The following is a 14,385-nucleotide window of genomic DNA, read 5'->3' on the forward strand; positions in this document are numbered from 1 at the left end:
CCGCGTATTTCCACTAAAAATGCGGGAAAAAAGATTCAAATAACTATGAATAATGGTGTAATCAGTAATTTACAATGTTCAATAATCATATAGTCGAACTATTAATTTCTTACCCTCCAATATTCGTAATTACCTGAAAATATTGAAAATATCGGTGTAAAACAGTTGTTGAATTGCATAATTAATTATTTATTTCATGATTGATTATCCTTTTAATGATTTGATATTCTTTAATTAGTATGGATTGAAACGCCTTTCATGTTAAAAATGATTACATTGGGGAGAAATGAAGGAAAACTCGGGTAAAAAAATTTGATAGGAAATTTAATTAACATCAGAAGCAGTAAAATTGAATTGGAATCTCTCTTCAGTTTGACTCTGTCTAAATACTTGTGCGATATTCGTACTTGAAGATTGGCCATTTGTAACCATTGAAGGTTCCACTCCACTCTCTGTTAACCCTTTCGCTTTTTTCAAGAATATAGATTTATTTTCATTGGGCTTGGGAACAATAATTTTTACAGTGGAAGCACTTTTACTGTGTTTCTTCTCCTCTTGCAGCATTTTCGCTCGATAATCCCCAAAGGTTGTTCTCATAATTTGTCTCTTCTGGACCAAAGGCACATTATTACTCTTTAATAGCTTGAGACTTTTGTGGGCCTCCCGAGTTTGCTTGTCTCCCAATTTATTGGAAGTCATGCTGAGCTCCAATTGCTGAATGCACCAGCACAGCTCAAGCTCGAATTTATTTTCAGTTTCGAGATTTAATCCACTGGTCGATGGCTCTATTGATTGAGGATTTTGCAATTGCTGAGGAACTGGTTTGGGGGTGACTTTTGGAGGGAATCGCTTGCCTCCCTGAAATAATATTGTGTCAACACATCTTTAATAATCAAATTAATGTTTTGAAGAAGAGAAACTGTAAAGACCTACCGGTTTGAATTTAGGGGCCATTGTGGCTAATTAATATTGAACTCAGGTACAGTTTCTACTCATTATTTGATGAAACTTGCCACTGGAGTGTCAAACACTTGTCAGCTGTCCACGTGCTCTCCGAAAGCAGTAGGGACAGCATGAGAACCAGAGAAGATTGACTAAAGTAGAGGCTCAGTTCTAGGGGTTTGAGTGACCCCAGCGGCGTTGTAGTACTGCACCCCAAGAGAAGGAGGGCACCACACGCGATGCTCTCCCTCTCTTGGGGTGCAGTACTACTCAGCCTCTACTTTACTCAATCCTCATTGGGCCACTCAAACCCCCAGGACTGCGCCCCCACTTTAGTCAATCATCTTCGATGAGAAGTCATATGATGATGGATAAAAACGATTTCGCTGGCTGGTAAAGGAGATTTTCCACTTTAATTTTTCGTCTTACCACTATAGCTACAAAAAAAATATCACACGTTCCTCTAGGACCCCATTGATATAAAACTTGATAAATCCTAAATTACTTTCTGTTATCAATTATTTATTAACAATGATCCAGTGGTAAAAATCAAATAAATACAGAAATAAGATTGGTTTTGTTAGTCTCGATTTTTATTACATACACTCGTGCTGGTATAGAAATATCGTAGAAATTCAAATATTCGTCCATAATGAATGAAAACAGAAAATTTGTCGGATAATGCATTGAAACTCAATTTTACATCCAAATTGCTTTATCTCCAGAATTTTTTTTTTGTCACAACTTTATAACGTACATACACAAGAGTGACTTATTATATATATTATAAGTATATGTATATACATATATATAATAAGTATAACGAATTTCAATTTTTATACAAACATCCAAAATACGGGGATCGTATTACAGTACGATAATAATAAACTCTTCCGATGACGTATGAAATGAATTCACCTCTTTGATCTCTAGAAATCTCAAACAATTGTACTATATTTACAGAGAAAATTCATATTTCATTTTTTGTTCCTTCATATCAATTTGTTTTACACATTTTGCATCATACTTTGGTATTGAATGGAAAAAAAATGGAGAATAACTGTCTTCTCTCGACTCTCAAGTCCACTTGATTCATGTTGCACTCATTAACGATTGCATGTAGCATTAATTATATTACAACGTCATTCACCATTCACGCAATTATCGTATCTACTTCTTTCTGTTACTTCCAACCGTTTCTTTTTATATCGTCTCCCTCAGGCTTTCACATTTCGAATACATCCCGACGGTAATTTACATATTACAATTTTCAATATTCCGACGTCTGAGAAGAATGATAATTTTCTTTAAATGGTAACGGTGAAATGAGAAGGTGTCGATTTTTTAAATTCAGTCACGTTTCGCTGAAATGATAAATTACTTGGATTGAAAGGTCTACTATGTACACGGTATATTTAGAGGATGAAACTAGGGACTCCCGGTGTCGTGATGCAAGGAATCACTGTCACTCTCTAAATAGGTAACGTAGCTGTCTGTACTATCTGGATGTTGACCCATGTCTGGACCACCGACAGGATGATGTGGTCCAGGTGGTGGCAGTGGACCACCACCGACCCCATCATTCATTGGACCCCCCAGCATTCCAGGTTGAGATAATTGAGGAGGTGGACCCCCATGTATGTCATATCCATGCATCTGTCAAAATTAAAATATTCATTGCAATGAAATTGAAATTGGTGGGCAAAGATATGAATAACAATTGAGAACATGTCAATTGATTGTCATTAATAAATGAAATACCTGAGAGACGAGGTGATGGAATGACGGCGCATTGGGATCCATTCTGTCGAGATCAGTGTGTAGGGCAAAATCAGAAAGTGCTTTCCACGGTGGTTGATACGCTTGTACCTCAAGGGGAGTCATACCAATTGGACTCTCATGCCTCACAGGACTGCTGGCTACCATTGGAATACCATGCATACCACCGAAGCCCAGTTTTCTGCCATCCTGAAACCCAGAGTACTTCGTAATGTTAGACCTTCTCAGATACAATCGATAAAATACACGATAAAAATGGTATATAAAATTCCGTAGTCGAACGGAATGTGGAAATAATAGGGTAGTAAAAGAATATTCTCAGATTCTCTTAAATATCAAATAGCTGAATTATTTTTGTTATACCTTTTCCTGCTGCATCTGTTGTTTCATTGCAATTGTCTTCTTTTTGTCTTTGCAACGTTTGTTCTGGAACCACACTCTGATGACTCTCGGGCTTAGACTTGTCATCTCGACCAACTGCTCTTTCATGAGAGCATCGGGTCTTGGATTAGCTGCATAACACGTTCTCAATGTGTGCAATTGTTTTTCATTGAGGACCGTTCGTACTCTCGTTGGTTTTCCATCGGAGCCACCTCCACTCTTATGACCACTAGATCCTCTTGGTCCAACCCCGGTCTTGTGCGATCCACTCTCCGATCCAGAATCTATTGGCGAGAAGAATATTCAACACATCAATTGGTGTAATCAATTGGATAAAAAATAGTCAATCTTCCTGGATGTTCCTTGTGCAATGAAATTTCATTTTTTTCACGTTTTTTTTTTCTTTCTTCCCGATGACTAGTATTCCATGAATTACTTTCGCATGTCTAAACGACAGCCATAAATGCAAATGAGACGTTGAGGACGCATCTCTTGGCATAACTTTGGTGGAGAACGCAACCAAAAAAGTATAAAACCAGTCGGTTCGAACGATGTCCAGGTATATGTGTGTATAGAATCACCTTGCTCTTTGGCCATAGGCTTGCGTGCAGACTGCGGAAACTTCGTGTTCGACTATTTACCTTCGGTGAAAACAGAAGTGAAGAACAGGATGGACAAAAAATCAGGAGAGACGACGAGAAAGAGGATGAGAACGTGAAAAGAGAGAAGACAAAATTTCAAGGAGTAAATGAAATCCGTGGAGCTTATCTCTCGTTTTGTGCAGGTCTTAACCAAATAATCGCCCCAAGACGTGCGCACGTTTTACCAGTGAAAAAAGGGCGACGAAATTTGGAGGCCCAACATTGGGGAAAAAATGGAAAAATATTGGGGCAAGATTTGAGGGATTGGAAAATTATAGATTTTTTGTATTTTCTTCTGTGACGAAAGGGGAGAGCGATTGGAGAAAATTATCAAAGCACAAAAGACAAACATGGAGTTGTTCTCCTTTTTGTTTTTATACGTTTTTATTTGTTTAAAATAAAAACAGCATGTGGATTCGAAGTGGATTCCACTCGTGTAGTTGAATCTCGAGTGGCTTGGGTGCGCGGTGTATTTTGAAAGGAGAAGGCGCGCGGTATTAGCCTTTGATGTCAAACCCTGAATGTCGCTATAGGTATCTCGGTCAAACAGATATACCAAAACGTACATTTCACTCGGTAAACGTGGATCACCAAGATATCGTTTTCCACTCCAACGTAATCTCAACAATCCTGATAATCATCGATACCATCTTTCCGATTTTATTTGATTATCGATAATTGCTAAAAAAAAAAAGACGAAAATAATCGGGACCAACTCCAAATAGAACTATCCAAACCGATTAAATGATCGGTAAGCGTACAATATTAATTAACAAAGTCGTGATAAGAGTTGTTTCAATAAAGATGATCCCATTGGAATATCAGTGAAATCTCGGATGATAAAAAATAAACAAGAGGTGTTTGAAAAAGGAAGAGGCAAAGTCGTGCGTCCAAGTGTGCTACAGTAGTTGGCAAGTTGGTGTCACATTTGACACCTTCCTTGAGGCTGTAAAGACCCCAACATACACTAAAGTTAACAAATCCTAACCGTACACAGACGTGATGCACACATGTTTAAGAAAATTTGAGATGTCATAAATGAAATACACACGTGAATACATACGTTTCAATGAGCGTAATAAACACTGGGGTGGTGAATGAGAAAAGGGCTACCGTATGTAGCTGGTAGGCGTGCATAAACAATTGTACCCGTCAATTAATGCCTCTCGGAATTTGCACTTGTCATTTTGAGTTTTGAGACCGTGATAAGTCCGATTAATCCCAGTGAATGTGGGCATAAGTGCGGGGTATGAAAGGCTCAAGTTGGAGAAGCTTAAGAGCTTCCAATTATCAACACGTAATTACGCATGTGAAGATCCTAACGCAACATCCACTGACCCTTTTGTTGTTGCTACTGGGATTGTAACTACCCTCTTCATAAATTTGCTCATTCGAGCGCAATCCCTTGATGGGGAGGGGATTCATGGGTTATTTAACGCAAATTATTTGACCGTGTCAGAATGCTCATGTCAATTCACTCTATGATTTTCGGTTTTATTTGCTCGAAACTCTTGGGAAATCAGTGGGAATTGTATAAAATTTTGATAAATTCATTGGATATTTATTATCTTACCGGATAGCGATGCGTCGTTTGCTCCTAAGTGATGATTATTGTTCGTAAGGGTTGCATTGTTGTTGTTCTCATTACCTGCGCTGTCAACAGCGCCTGTACAGAATTTTCCACTCTCTAAGATGTCATGATCATGCCGGCAGAACAGACCATCGTGCCTCAGGGCAAATTGATCTCCAGTTTCAAGCTTTCTCATGCAGGCTGAACACCTGAAGCACTCCTTGTGATATATTTTCGTCTTTGCTCGCATCACTAGGTCGTTCTTATTGAAGGATTGACTACACTTGTCACATTTGGTTCCAAATAATCTGTAAATAATCGTGAGAATCAGTACTTGGGGTGATTTCATAGAAAAGTTCATCTAGGGTTTCACATTTTTTTATTCTTCAGACAGAGTCGACAAAAATCAACAAACTCCTTGACTTTCTTTTCACCCTCGTTAGATTTTTTTTTTTTTTTTGCTTTTTCTCTCGTGTCAGCCGGATACCGAATGTCCCGGTGTGACGAATCCATTTAAATAAACATTACCCCATGTCCCTCACTGCTTATTTTCAAAACAATCCCCGCACATTGTTTATTGGAATTTTGACACTGACGTAATCCGCTCGATTTTTCATTCCGCTTCGATTTATTTTTTCATCTCTCAATTGACAATATGGACAAATTATTCTGTTATTGTGAATTTATGGAGAAATGTGTCATTACAAACCTCGTATAATCTCGTTTACAGTAGGTCTTTCCGTCTCTAACGAAACATGTACATCGTTCGTCCAAAAATTGTTGGCACTCAGCGCACTTGAGGCATGCAGCATGCCATTCAAGATCTGGTGCTACTCGTAAAATCCATTGATCGTGGATCCAGCCACCGCATCCAACACACAACGAGCTCTTCACCTCTGCAAAATGCCAATCAATGATTAATGAGTTAATGGATACCTGACTCCTGCAATGCATACATCATTACAAAAATTTCATGGTTTTTAATTTTGAACGTGATGGAATTTAATATTTTTTCTTTGGTTTTTCGTGCAATTTTTTGTTTTTTGTGGTTTAACAAACGGGTAAAAAATCGCAGATGGTTGTCTCGCGGTTGTAAAGGATGGGCGTGTTCGGGGTAGGCGGTACAACATCCAGGCGAGAGAGAGAGAGAGATGAATGAGGGGTAGAGAGAGAATTGAACATGGGGAGGCGTTTGACTCCGCCCAGAATCCCAACGGGTTTTCAAGTGTATATCGAATCCAGCGCGCGAGCGCAGTCGTTAAAGATTCACTCTTTAGTTTATCCCTCTTTATGCCGATCGAAAACATGAAACTATAAATTTCAAACGGTTAGAGGAATTACTGAGACACAGGAGCAGCTATTCGCGTTAATATACGAGGATTAAAATTCTGTTGACAAAAATCGGTGGTGATTTTCAGACGATCGTTTCACATTGTTGCATTTTTATCGCATCGCCTGTAACGAGTTAAATTGATCGATAAATACCGATAAATATTACAATTGGTGTGAGTAATTTCAATTGCTCCATTTCCAAATTAAATATTACATACATCATTTAATTTTACATTATTGAAATTGAAAAATGAGGGATTTAAATGACCGAATTAATCAGCTGATCGGAGTTTGGTGAAAGGTCACTTGTTGGATATTATTTTCAACGGAAAATCCGAGTCCAAAATCGGGGAGTATTTGTTCAGTTTGTTTTGTTTACATTGCTGGGATAATTTGGAGTCGCGGTGAAGAAAAAAAAAAAAAATAAGAGGTTGAAACTAAATGTACACCTAAGGACGCACATAACACTCGGACGACTCCCAATGTCTTTGATCACCGCCGACCTTGCCGTTCCAATCCTATCTCCCTTTATCGTTGTCTCTCGCTCCCTCCCAGACGTAACCCCCTTTTCCCTCTTTCTCCCTTTTCCCCTTGTTTTTTTTTTAATTTTATTTTTTCACGAGTGTACCGGTGTCCGCGCGGCAAGTCCACCTTGTTTCCTCCCGCCGATGTGACTTGTAAAACGTGCAACGAGAGGAGAGAACCTAAAAATCTCACGCGTTTACCTCTTTCAACGCCGGTGGTACCGAGATTCATTCCTCTCCTTGTTGAAAAACCACTATTCAAATAGAATTTCATTTTATTACGCTCGAAGAGGATAAATTCTATAAATTAGCAATTCCTTAATGGAATGTGAGCCTTAAAAAATATAAATTATTGCATCCTGATGAATAACGAGAATTTCAAAACGCTGCGTGGAAATCTCACCTGAGATTACTCAAACCTGAGAGAGGAAAAAATCATGGTAATAGTCGTGGGATTATTACACCTGTCACTCGTTTATAAGAAGGGGGTGAGTGCTGTTAACAGGCGTTGATTAGTCCTGATTAGTTCTGATTAGTCTTGATTAGTTCCTCCGTGCTGATAAAGTTACAATATTTTTTTTTGTTATAAAGTGATTGAACTATTAGATCATTAACCATTGCTCTCTATTCACGACTAGATGCGGATAATTAAAAGGCTATTAATAGATGTGTCTACCGGATAAAAATACAAATCCATCGATTTCCGCGGTTTTAGTCTAATTCATGTTTATAAATTCTTTATAGTCATTGATCGAGTTTCGATGTGAATTTTCCAATGGATTTATGCGAATTTTTTTTTCTTTGCAAAATAATGTAATGAGAGGGTCGGTATTGGGCACATGTGGTTGGGAATAATTTTGATAGAGTCAAATGGAATAAAAATAAATAAGACCATATGCAGTGGAGGGGTTGGTGTTGAGTCGGCGCCGTGCCGCGTGTCAGGATTGTCTGCGTTGGCAGTTCAGAGGCGCCGACTCCTTGTTCCACGCGTACCATCGGTATTTCATTAACACCTCCGCTAATTATTTTCCATTTCCATTTATACAACCCCTGAATAAATTTAATAGGTACAACGCTGAAACATTTGGAAATATAAAATGACCAATTTTAACTTTACTCTCGATTTTCACTTTAATTTTTCACCGGTTTATTGACTTCAAGATGTTCATGGGGCCCTCCCACCGCGATCAAGATGAGGACAGTATCGCGACACGATCAGGTGATGAGACCCACAGCCAACGACTACCGTTGATTCCCAAGATTGTAATCAAAATTTCGTAAATTAACTCCGCATGCTAATTTGTCAGGCCTGAGTGAATTATTCAATTGGTTGAGTAATTAGGTTACAGTCCTCTGTGATTGAAATTTTTCAATGAAAATTTTATTGACAATGGCAGACTGGCAAGTACTTCAATAAAAAAAAATATCACCATGAAAATAGTGAAGAGAATCTAGTCCTGCTGAGGTGCTAATTCACTCTGGATGGAATAAAAAAAATACGTAGATAAAGCGAGTCGTTGGATCCGGGGAAGATTGGGTGAAAAAATCCAGAGGAAAATGTTTAAAGATTAAAGTCCCGGGGGCCAAACGAGGGCCTCATGTCGAAAAAAAAAGGAGCGCATGAGACGTGAGGGAGTGTTTCGAAAACTGCTTCGAAAAACTGACTCACGAATTAGAACCTGCTCTTTGGCGACGTCGGGGCGCCAGTTTCGACGCACAGGAATGCCGGCGTGCTGATAAAAGCTACCATCCAACACCTACATAAATTTTGTCCTCCAGAGGGATAACAGACGGGTGAGGAAAGAGGAGAAGTTCATTTGGTCCGCTCCTCTGCGTGATACACGTCCTAAACTTAGACATTCGGAGCTACTCTTTATTCATCTTTTATTTTCTTATATCGAGAGTTCGTCAGGGATCTCAATCACGAGTGTTATCGAGTGATCCAACGAGTCGAGGAATAATTCGATGATAAATCATTCCAACAGTCAAACAATGTCGCCAATATTTTTTTTTCTCGATGCAGTATAGTTTCGCCATTAATTTTCAGTGAAAGCAATATAATTCTGATCCAGTGAATCTTCAATATTTATTTATCACTCCCTCGTGAAATCGTCGATTGGTAAAATAGCGGAATTTGAAGCTGTCATATTTATTGTTATTGAGAACAATGAGTTGACCATGCGCAATTAAAGGCTCGTTTTAACAGTCAATGAGTTCACCGCAATAGGTGAGGAAAGTTATATCCCCGGGTTTATTGGGTTTCCTTCAAAAATTAAACCCAAGTGTCGTTGACGTGCCCCGTTTGGTCATCAGCATCTTTCTCTCTCGCTCTCCCCACTATTTCCTCCCGGAAAAAGTCCAGGAGGCGCCGGACCGGCTGTATCCCTCAGCTCGTAATACTCAGATTGTAAAAGCCCCAAGTATCTCGTATCCTCGGCGACCACCGGCGCCAGTATTATTTTCACCATCATAGAACTATCGAGGACAAACCCAATGGGCCAACCCTCACTGGATCCATAATCATTAGTGTCCATGTTTCGTTTGAATAAAAAAAAAAAAAGAAGAGAGATCCCTTCAAAAGGTATATGATACCGTAGACATTACTAATCAAGTTATTTGGGGACTATCGTAAAACGCTCAACAATAAATCACCCCGTTGATTTTACCCAGGCAATTGTCATAAATAATTTTCACCTTGCAACGATTCATTCAGCTCTGAGTAATTATAACACATGTTAGTTTTCGGGGATTTCCTCGGGGTACAAAATTCACTCTTCCTAAGGTTTACTTTCTCATTTAAGTGAGGATAAATTATAGCCACATTCTTCGGGATTTCCCTTGGTTGTAGAATCAAACCGAGTGGAAATTATGTCAGTCGAGCCTGAGGTCTGATCAGAACTTGATATGGCGGTGGTCAGTGCAACTGATCAGGCAGAACTTGATAAGAAATTGATTAATCTTCGATTTACCCAATCTGATCCGTACTACTCTGATCAGGTTCTGATATGGCGGGCCTGAATTTAAATTGAGATTCGTCCACCTGCAATGATTCGAATCAGATTCTGATCATCAGGTCTGATCAGGTCAACCTGACCCGAAGTTGTGCTTCCAGCAATTATTCGGATCAATTTCGGATCACGTGTGCTTGAATTAAATAATTTGATTATCGACTTATTATTGTTGTTATCAAGAGTATAATTGGTGAAATTTTTATCGAGTAAATATAATGTAAAAAAATGATTAATTTGTTATTTTATATCTTTAATTTCGGTTATCAATTACTAATCCGTTTTGTTTGATCAAACCCTGATTCGGCACGCCTGATCATGATATTCATTCTGTGAAGTACCCCCTGTCTCTCAAGTCTTAAAGATATCCAAAATTAACAACCATTTCTGAAAGTTAACAAATGTGTTTGTTTATCTAATACCATAATCCAATAACACATTGATATTAATTCGTTGTAATTAATTTAATGTCTTATTAATAGGATATGACTAATTGAATAAGCGGATCAATTTCATCGCGAATTATCTGAAAATAGATATTTATTCGCAATAGAAAATGAGGGATAAATGAAGGAGTAGAAATGCCGGCTGGGGACGGAAAACCGTAGGAAAATTTCATTTGGTGTTGGGTGAAATTTGAGAGTTTTTTTTTTTTTTTGGTGGGAGAAGATAACTTGCCGTCAGTGATGCGAATCCGGGGGATAGGAAAAAGGAATGGCAGAAGCGTAGGCCTAATTCAATTGCAGGCCGCCGCTCCGCAAACACTCATGATAATTCAATCGAGTCTGTGCACCCCAACATCCCACATCAGGGGGTCCAGAGGGGGGGACAATCTTTTTTCCTACTCCAGTGGCACCCGCTACCCTTCTCTCACTCTTTTTCATACATCATACGCTTGGATCATTGCCGACGGGTTTCAATGATGTTTGTGTGTGTATTTTGTATACCGTGACATAAAGGGAAAGGGGGGGGGGATACGTTAAAGTATCTCGTAATCCAACGACGAGAACATCTGCAGTAATCGGGTAATGATGAGGACGGTACTTCGGGGAAATAAAGAAAAATAGAGGATCGCCATGGTTAATTTATTGAGCGTGAATTGAAATAGCGATTGATTTTTTCTATTGCGAAGGGAAATTAATCATTGGCAAGGATCAATCGAGATCCATTTGCAGATGAAAGTTGTGGGTACTGATTGAATTCCTCAAATTTTTTTATTGGTATTTTTTGGATAGGTGGAATATGAAGAATTTGCAAATCTGAATTTTCTATGAATATTCGTATTTCTCCACAATGGAAGTAGTTCGTCACTTGGATCTGGCGAAAATTAAGTGAAATCTCGAATGATTCAGATTCTTCTAAAAAAAGCTCAGTGCCTGAATGCTGAGATGACTGACAATTACTCGATTGTCTTCATTATATATTCCGCCAACTTAATAATTGAGTAATGGTGACATATTGACAGACAGAATCAGCTGAGAAAATCGGATTCGTTACAATTGCACAGCCCTCACTCTTCAATTGGGGTCCCGAAAGACATGACTTTTGTGACCGATTTGATGCCGATAATTATTTGAAGAAAAATTAAAATGATATGTAATGAGGGGATTAATGAAGTGGAAGCACTTACTTTGTGAAATAGGGTCAATGGGTTCGTCCTGCACCTTAATCGGTGATATTTTGACACTCCTGGGTGGGCCCTGGAGGCCAATGTGTCCGGGCCCTCCGATCGGACCCGTTCTCTGCATTACGCTGGAGCCCCCTATTTTGGGTCCGTTGCAACGACGCTAAGCGCCGATCTCTTTCGTCTTATCGTCCAAGTACTCAAATCACTCCAGTACCAAATATCACTTCACTTGAACTTCAATTCGAATATCTATTATCCAATTAATTTCTTCATTTTATCCACACAAAAAAAAAAACCCCAACGAATATCTGTAACCAATAAATCGAACCCCGTTCGATCCGTTATTCGTTATCGCAAAACGTCAAACTCGCACACGATTAAATCATCCTTGGTTGAGATCATGGTTGAATCGATCAATTAATCATCACCATTTGCCATTGCCATTTGAGCTGTCATCTTCGGGCCCTCATAATCCACCATTGGGCTCCGTTTTCAGTATAAAAAAAAAATCACCGGGGACTCACCTCATACTTCCAATAGAAAGACACGAATAATTCAACCAATTGGTGACTGTTTAAAATTTTAAAAATAATTTTCAAATAATTATTTTCATTGCTTCGATAGGATTTGGTGTTTTGCTGGGGATGGGGAGTAGTACTAGTTGATGTCACAAAACCGTTTTTTCTTTAGATTTTTTTTTTTTTATAATAAATAATAACTGGTTGTTTAAGGGATATTGCGTGGAGTTGTTGTGTATATTATTGGATGGAGCAACCCCGACGATGCTGACGACGCGGGGCCCGAAGAGGCACTGACTATTCCTCGATTTCTCCCCTCGTACAAGTCTCTTCTCTCTCACTCATGCGTTTACCCCTCCACCTACGGCTCTCGTGTTTCTCTACTCTTCATAGTTATAACATTTAAGCCCCTCTCTTTTGCGGGGGGATGGGGAAGAAGAGATTTGGCTTTCCCCTCGACAACCGTCTACCTCCACGCCTCCGCTGTATCCCATTGGATCCTACACCAGATACGCCAACAAAATGGCCGACACCCTAATCGATTCCCACCACCACCTTCATCCACCTCCACAGTCCACCTACAACTCGACGTTGGTAACGCATCTTTTTTTTTACTCTCGTTACTTCACTATCAATTTTTACCATTTTATTTACGCATTTTTTTTATTTTTTCCTCCGTTCGGCTGAGATCGATCTCCGGATTCTAGAGACCGTGGCATTGGTTTCGTATTTTTTAACGAATTTCTTCGGTTTAGCGTTGAATTTTTGCAGTGATCTCACCATTCGGGAAAATCAGTTTTTTTTTTTTTTGCATAGCTGATTTTATGTTTTTCGTCTCGTCATTTGCATTTGGAATTTTCCCGCAATTTTAATACCCTGATTTTAATCGTGTATTGAATTATTATTGAATTGTTTTTCATTTTTTGGTGTCACATGTCTCATTTCTTTTCCTCCACATCTGCTTCGAAGTTCGAGATAAAATCCAGTGACACGTTTGAAATGCACGCGGAGGTAGAAAAATCGTGCACGGTTGAGTGAAAAGTCCCTAATCCGACGAGAAAGCGCACACCTTTTTTCACTAAGCGCAATTGGTAACTAAAATGTGCCTCAACCAAACCGAGCGCAATAAAACCCCCGACTGCTCTTTTTTTCGCCTTCGAAAATATTCACGCCTCAATAGTACTCACTCTTGTCTCGTTTTTTTTTTTTTTTTTTAAGAAAAAGAAAGAAACGCGGTCTTTAGTCGTGTGACACTCCCCAGTGATTTTCAATGGGAATCCCCGAAATCTCGAAGTCCATAGGAGCAAAAAAAAAAATTGGTGCAAGAAATGAAGATGCTACCGGAGGAAGGCTCTTATAGGAAGAAAAACACCGCCGACAAAGATATCAGGGACTTCCAGATGCTCTCGATGAAGTGCCTCCGGATTCTGGTACTTGGAGCTCCACCGGAAAGAATCAATGACTGAAATTTCTGGTACAGGGATTTTCATCGGGGAAAAAAAAATCAATGTACCGAGTAAATTTAGTCAATCCCGGGGAAATGGTTAATTGTGGGGTTTTTCGTGTGAACGACGATCTTGTGGGTTTCACCTAGATTTTAGAAGGCGCTGGATCGGCAGATTTTCGTCCTAATCTCAGGGGAACTTCCCTAATTTTAAACCCCTAATTTTCTCTCAATCCCCGTAAACAAGCATTTGTACAATGGGGAAAATTTGTTTTTTATTTGTCTATCCGAATGCCAAAAATATGAACTTCAAATTTATTCAAATGATGAACGTAAAAATAACATTTCAACTTCAATTTTCCTCGTGAATATGCAATTTCTAAAAACTTGAAGTGCTCCAGTAAAATATGCTCAATACCTCTAAAAAATTAGGGGTTGATTCCAGGTAGACTTAACTCACCCCCCCCCATCACCAAAGGTGAAACATAAGAACTAATCCCTCGAATATTACGTGAAGATGGAGTAAAACAGGGCATTCTCGAATTTGTCCTGTTTGTCGAGTTCTCCAGTTGCAGAAATAAGTTCGTATAGCTAGGGCTGAAGGATAATCCCTACACCT

General features: G+C 39.1%; 2 protein-coding genes across 3 annotated transcripts; both read right to left on the minus strand.

The window, feature by feature from the left end:
* Nucleotides 1-303: 303 nt before the first annotated feature.
* LOC105263697 (UPF0488 protein CG14286) lies at nucleotides 304-1,082 on the minus strand. The gene is made up of 2 exons (XM_011300077.1): nucleotides 934-1,082; nucleotides 304-858 (listed from the first exon to the last, which is right to left on the minus strand). The coding sequence occupies exons 1-2, from the start codon at nucleotides 952-954 to the stop codon at nucleotides 325-327; spliced, it is 555 nt and encodes a 184-aa protein (XP_011298379.1). The 5' UTR covers nucleotides 955-1,082; the 3' UTR covers nucleotides 304-324.
* A 440-nt stretch (nucleotides 1,083-1,522) lies between these two features.
* On the minus strand, nucleotides 1,523-12,600 carry tup (LIM1_Isl and LIM2_Isl domain-containing protein tup). 2 transcript variants are annotated; one of them, XM_011300076.1, is made up of 6 exons: nucleotides 11,808-12,600; nucleotides 6,023-6,209; nucleotides 5,317-5,621; nucleotides 3,085-3,386; nucleotides 2,704-2,910; nucleotides 1,523-2,598 (listed from the first exon to the last, which is right to left on the minus strand). In XM_011300076.1, exons 1-6 carry the CDS (start codon nucleotides 11,923-11,925, stop codon nucleotides 2,371-2,373), a joined length of 1,347 nt encoding a protein of 448 aa, XP_011298378.1. In that variant the 5' UTR covers nucleotides 11,926-12,600; the 3' UTR covers nucleotides 1,523-2,370. The 2 variants fall into 2 exon arrangements, with proteins under 2 accessions (XP_011298378.1, XP_011298377.1); XM_011300075.1 differs by having other exon boundaries at nucleotides 2,704-2,925.
* Nucleotides 12,601-14,385: the final 1,785 nt, after the last annotated feature.

This window comes from Fopius arisanus, unplaced genomic scaffold (genome assembly GCF_000806365.1).
Source record: "Fopius arisanus strain USDA-PBARC FA_bdor unplaced genomic scaffold, ASM80636v1 scaffold00016, whole genome shotgun sequence".
Classification (NCBI taxonomy): domain Eukaryota; kingdom Metazoa; phylum Arthropoda; class Insecta; order Hymenoptera; family Braconidae; genus Fopius; species Fopius arisanus.

What these genes read in the sequence shown, in the direction of transcription:
- LOC105263697 (XM_011300077.1), bottom strand. Translation starts at nt 954, where the DNA reads ATGGCCCCTAAATTCAAACCG. An exon ending in TGGCCCCTAAATTCAAACCG is followed by an intron (nt 859 to 933) that starts GTAGGTCTTTAC and finishes ATATTATTTCAG; the next exon opens with GGAGGCAAGCGATTCCCTCC.
- tup (XM_011300075.1), bottom strand. Translation starts at nt 11,925, where the DNA reads ATGCAGAGAACGGGTCCGATCGGAGGGCCCGGACACATTGGCCTCCAG. An exon ending in CATTGACCCTATTTCACAAA is followed by an intron (nt 6,210 to 11,807) that starts GTAAGTGCTTCC and finishes GGCATTTTGCAG; the next exon opens with AGGTGAAGAGCTCGTTGTGT. An exon ending in TGTAAACGAGATTATACGAG is followed by an intron (nt 5,622 to 6,022) that starts GTTTGTAATGAC and finishes GATTATTTACAG; the next exon opens with ATTATTTGGAACCAAATGTG.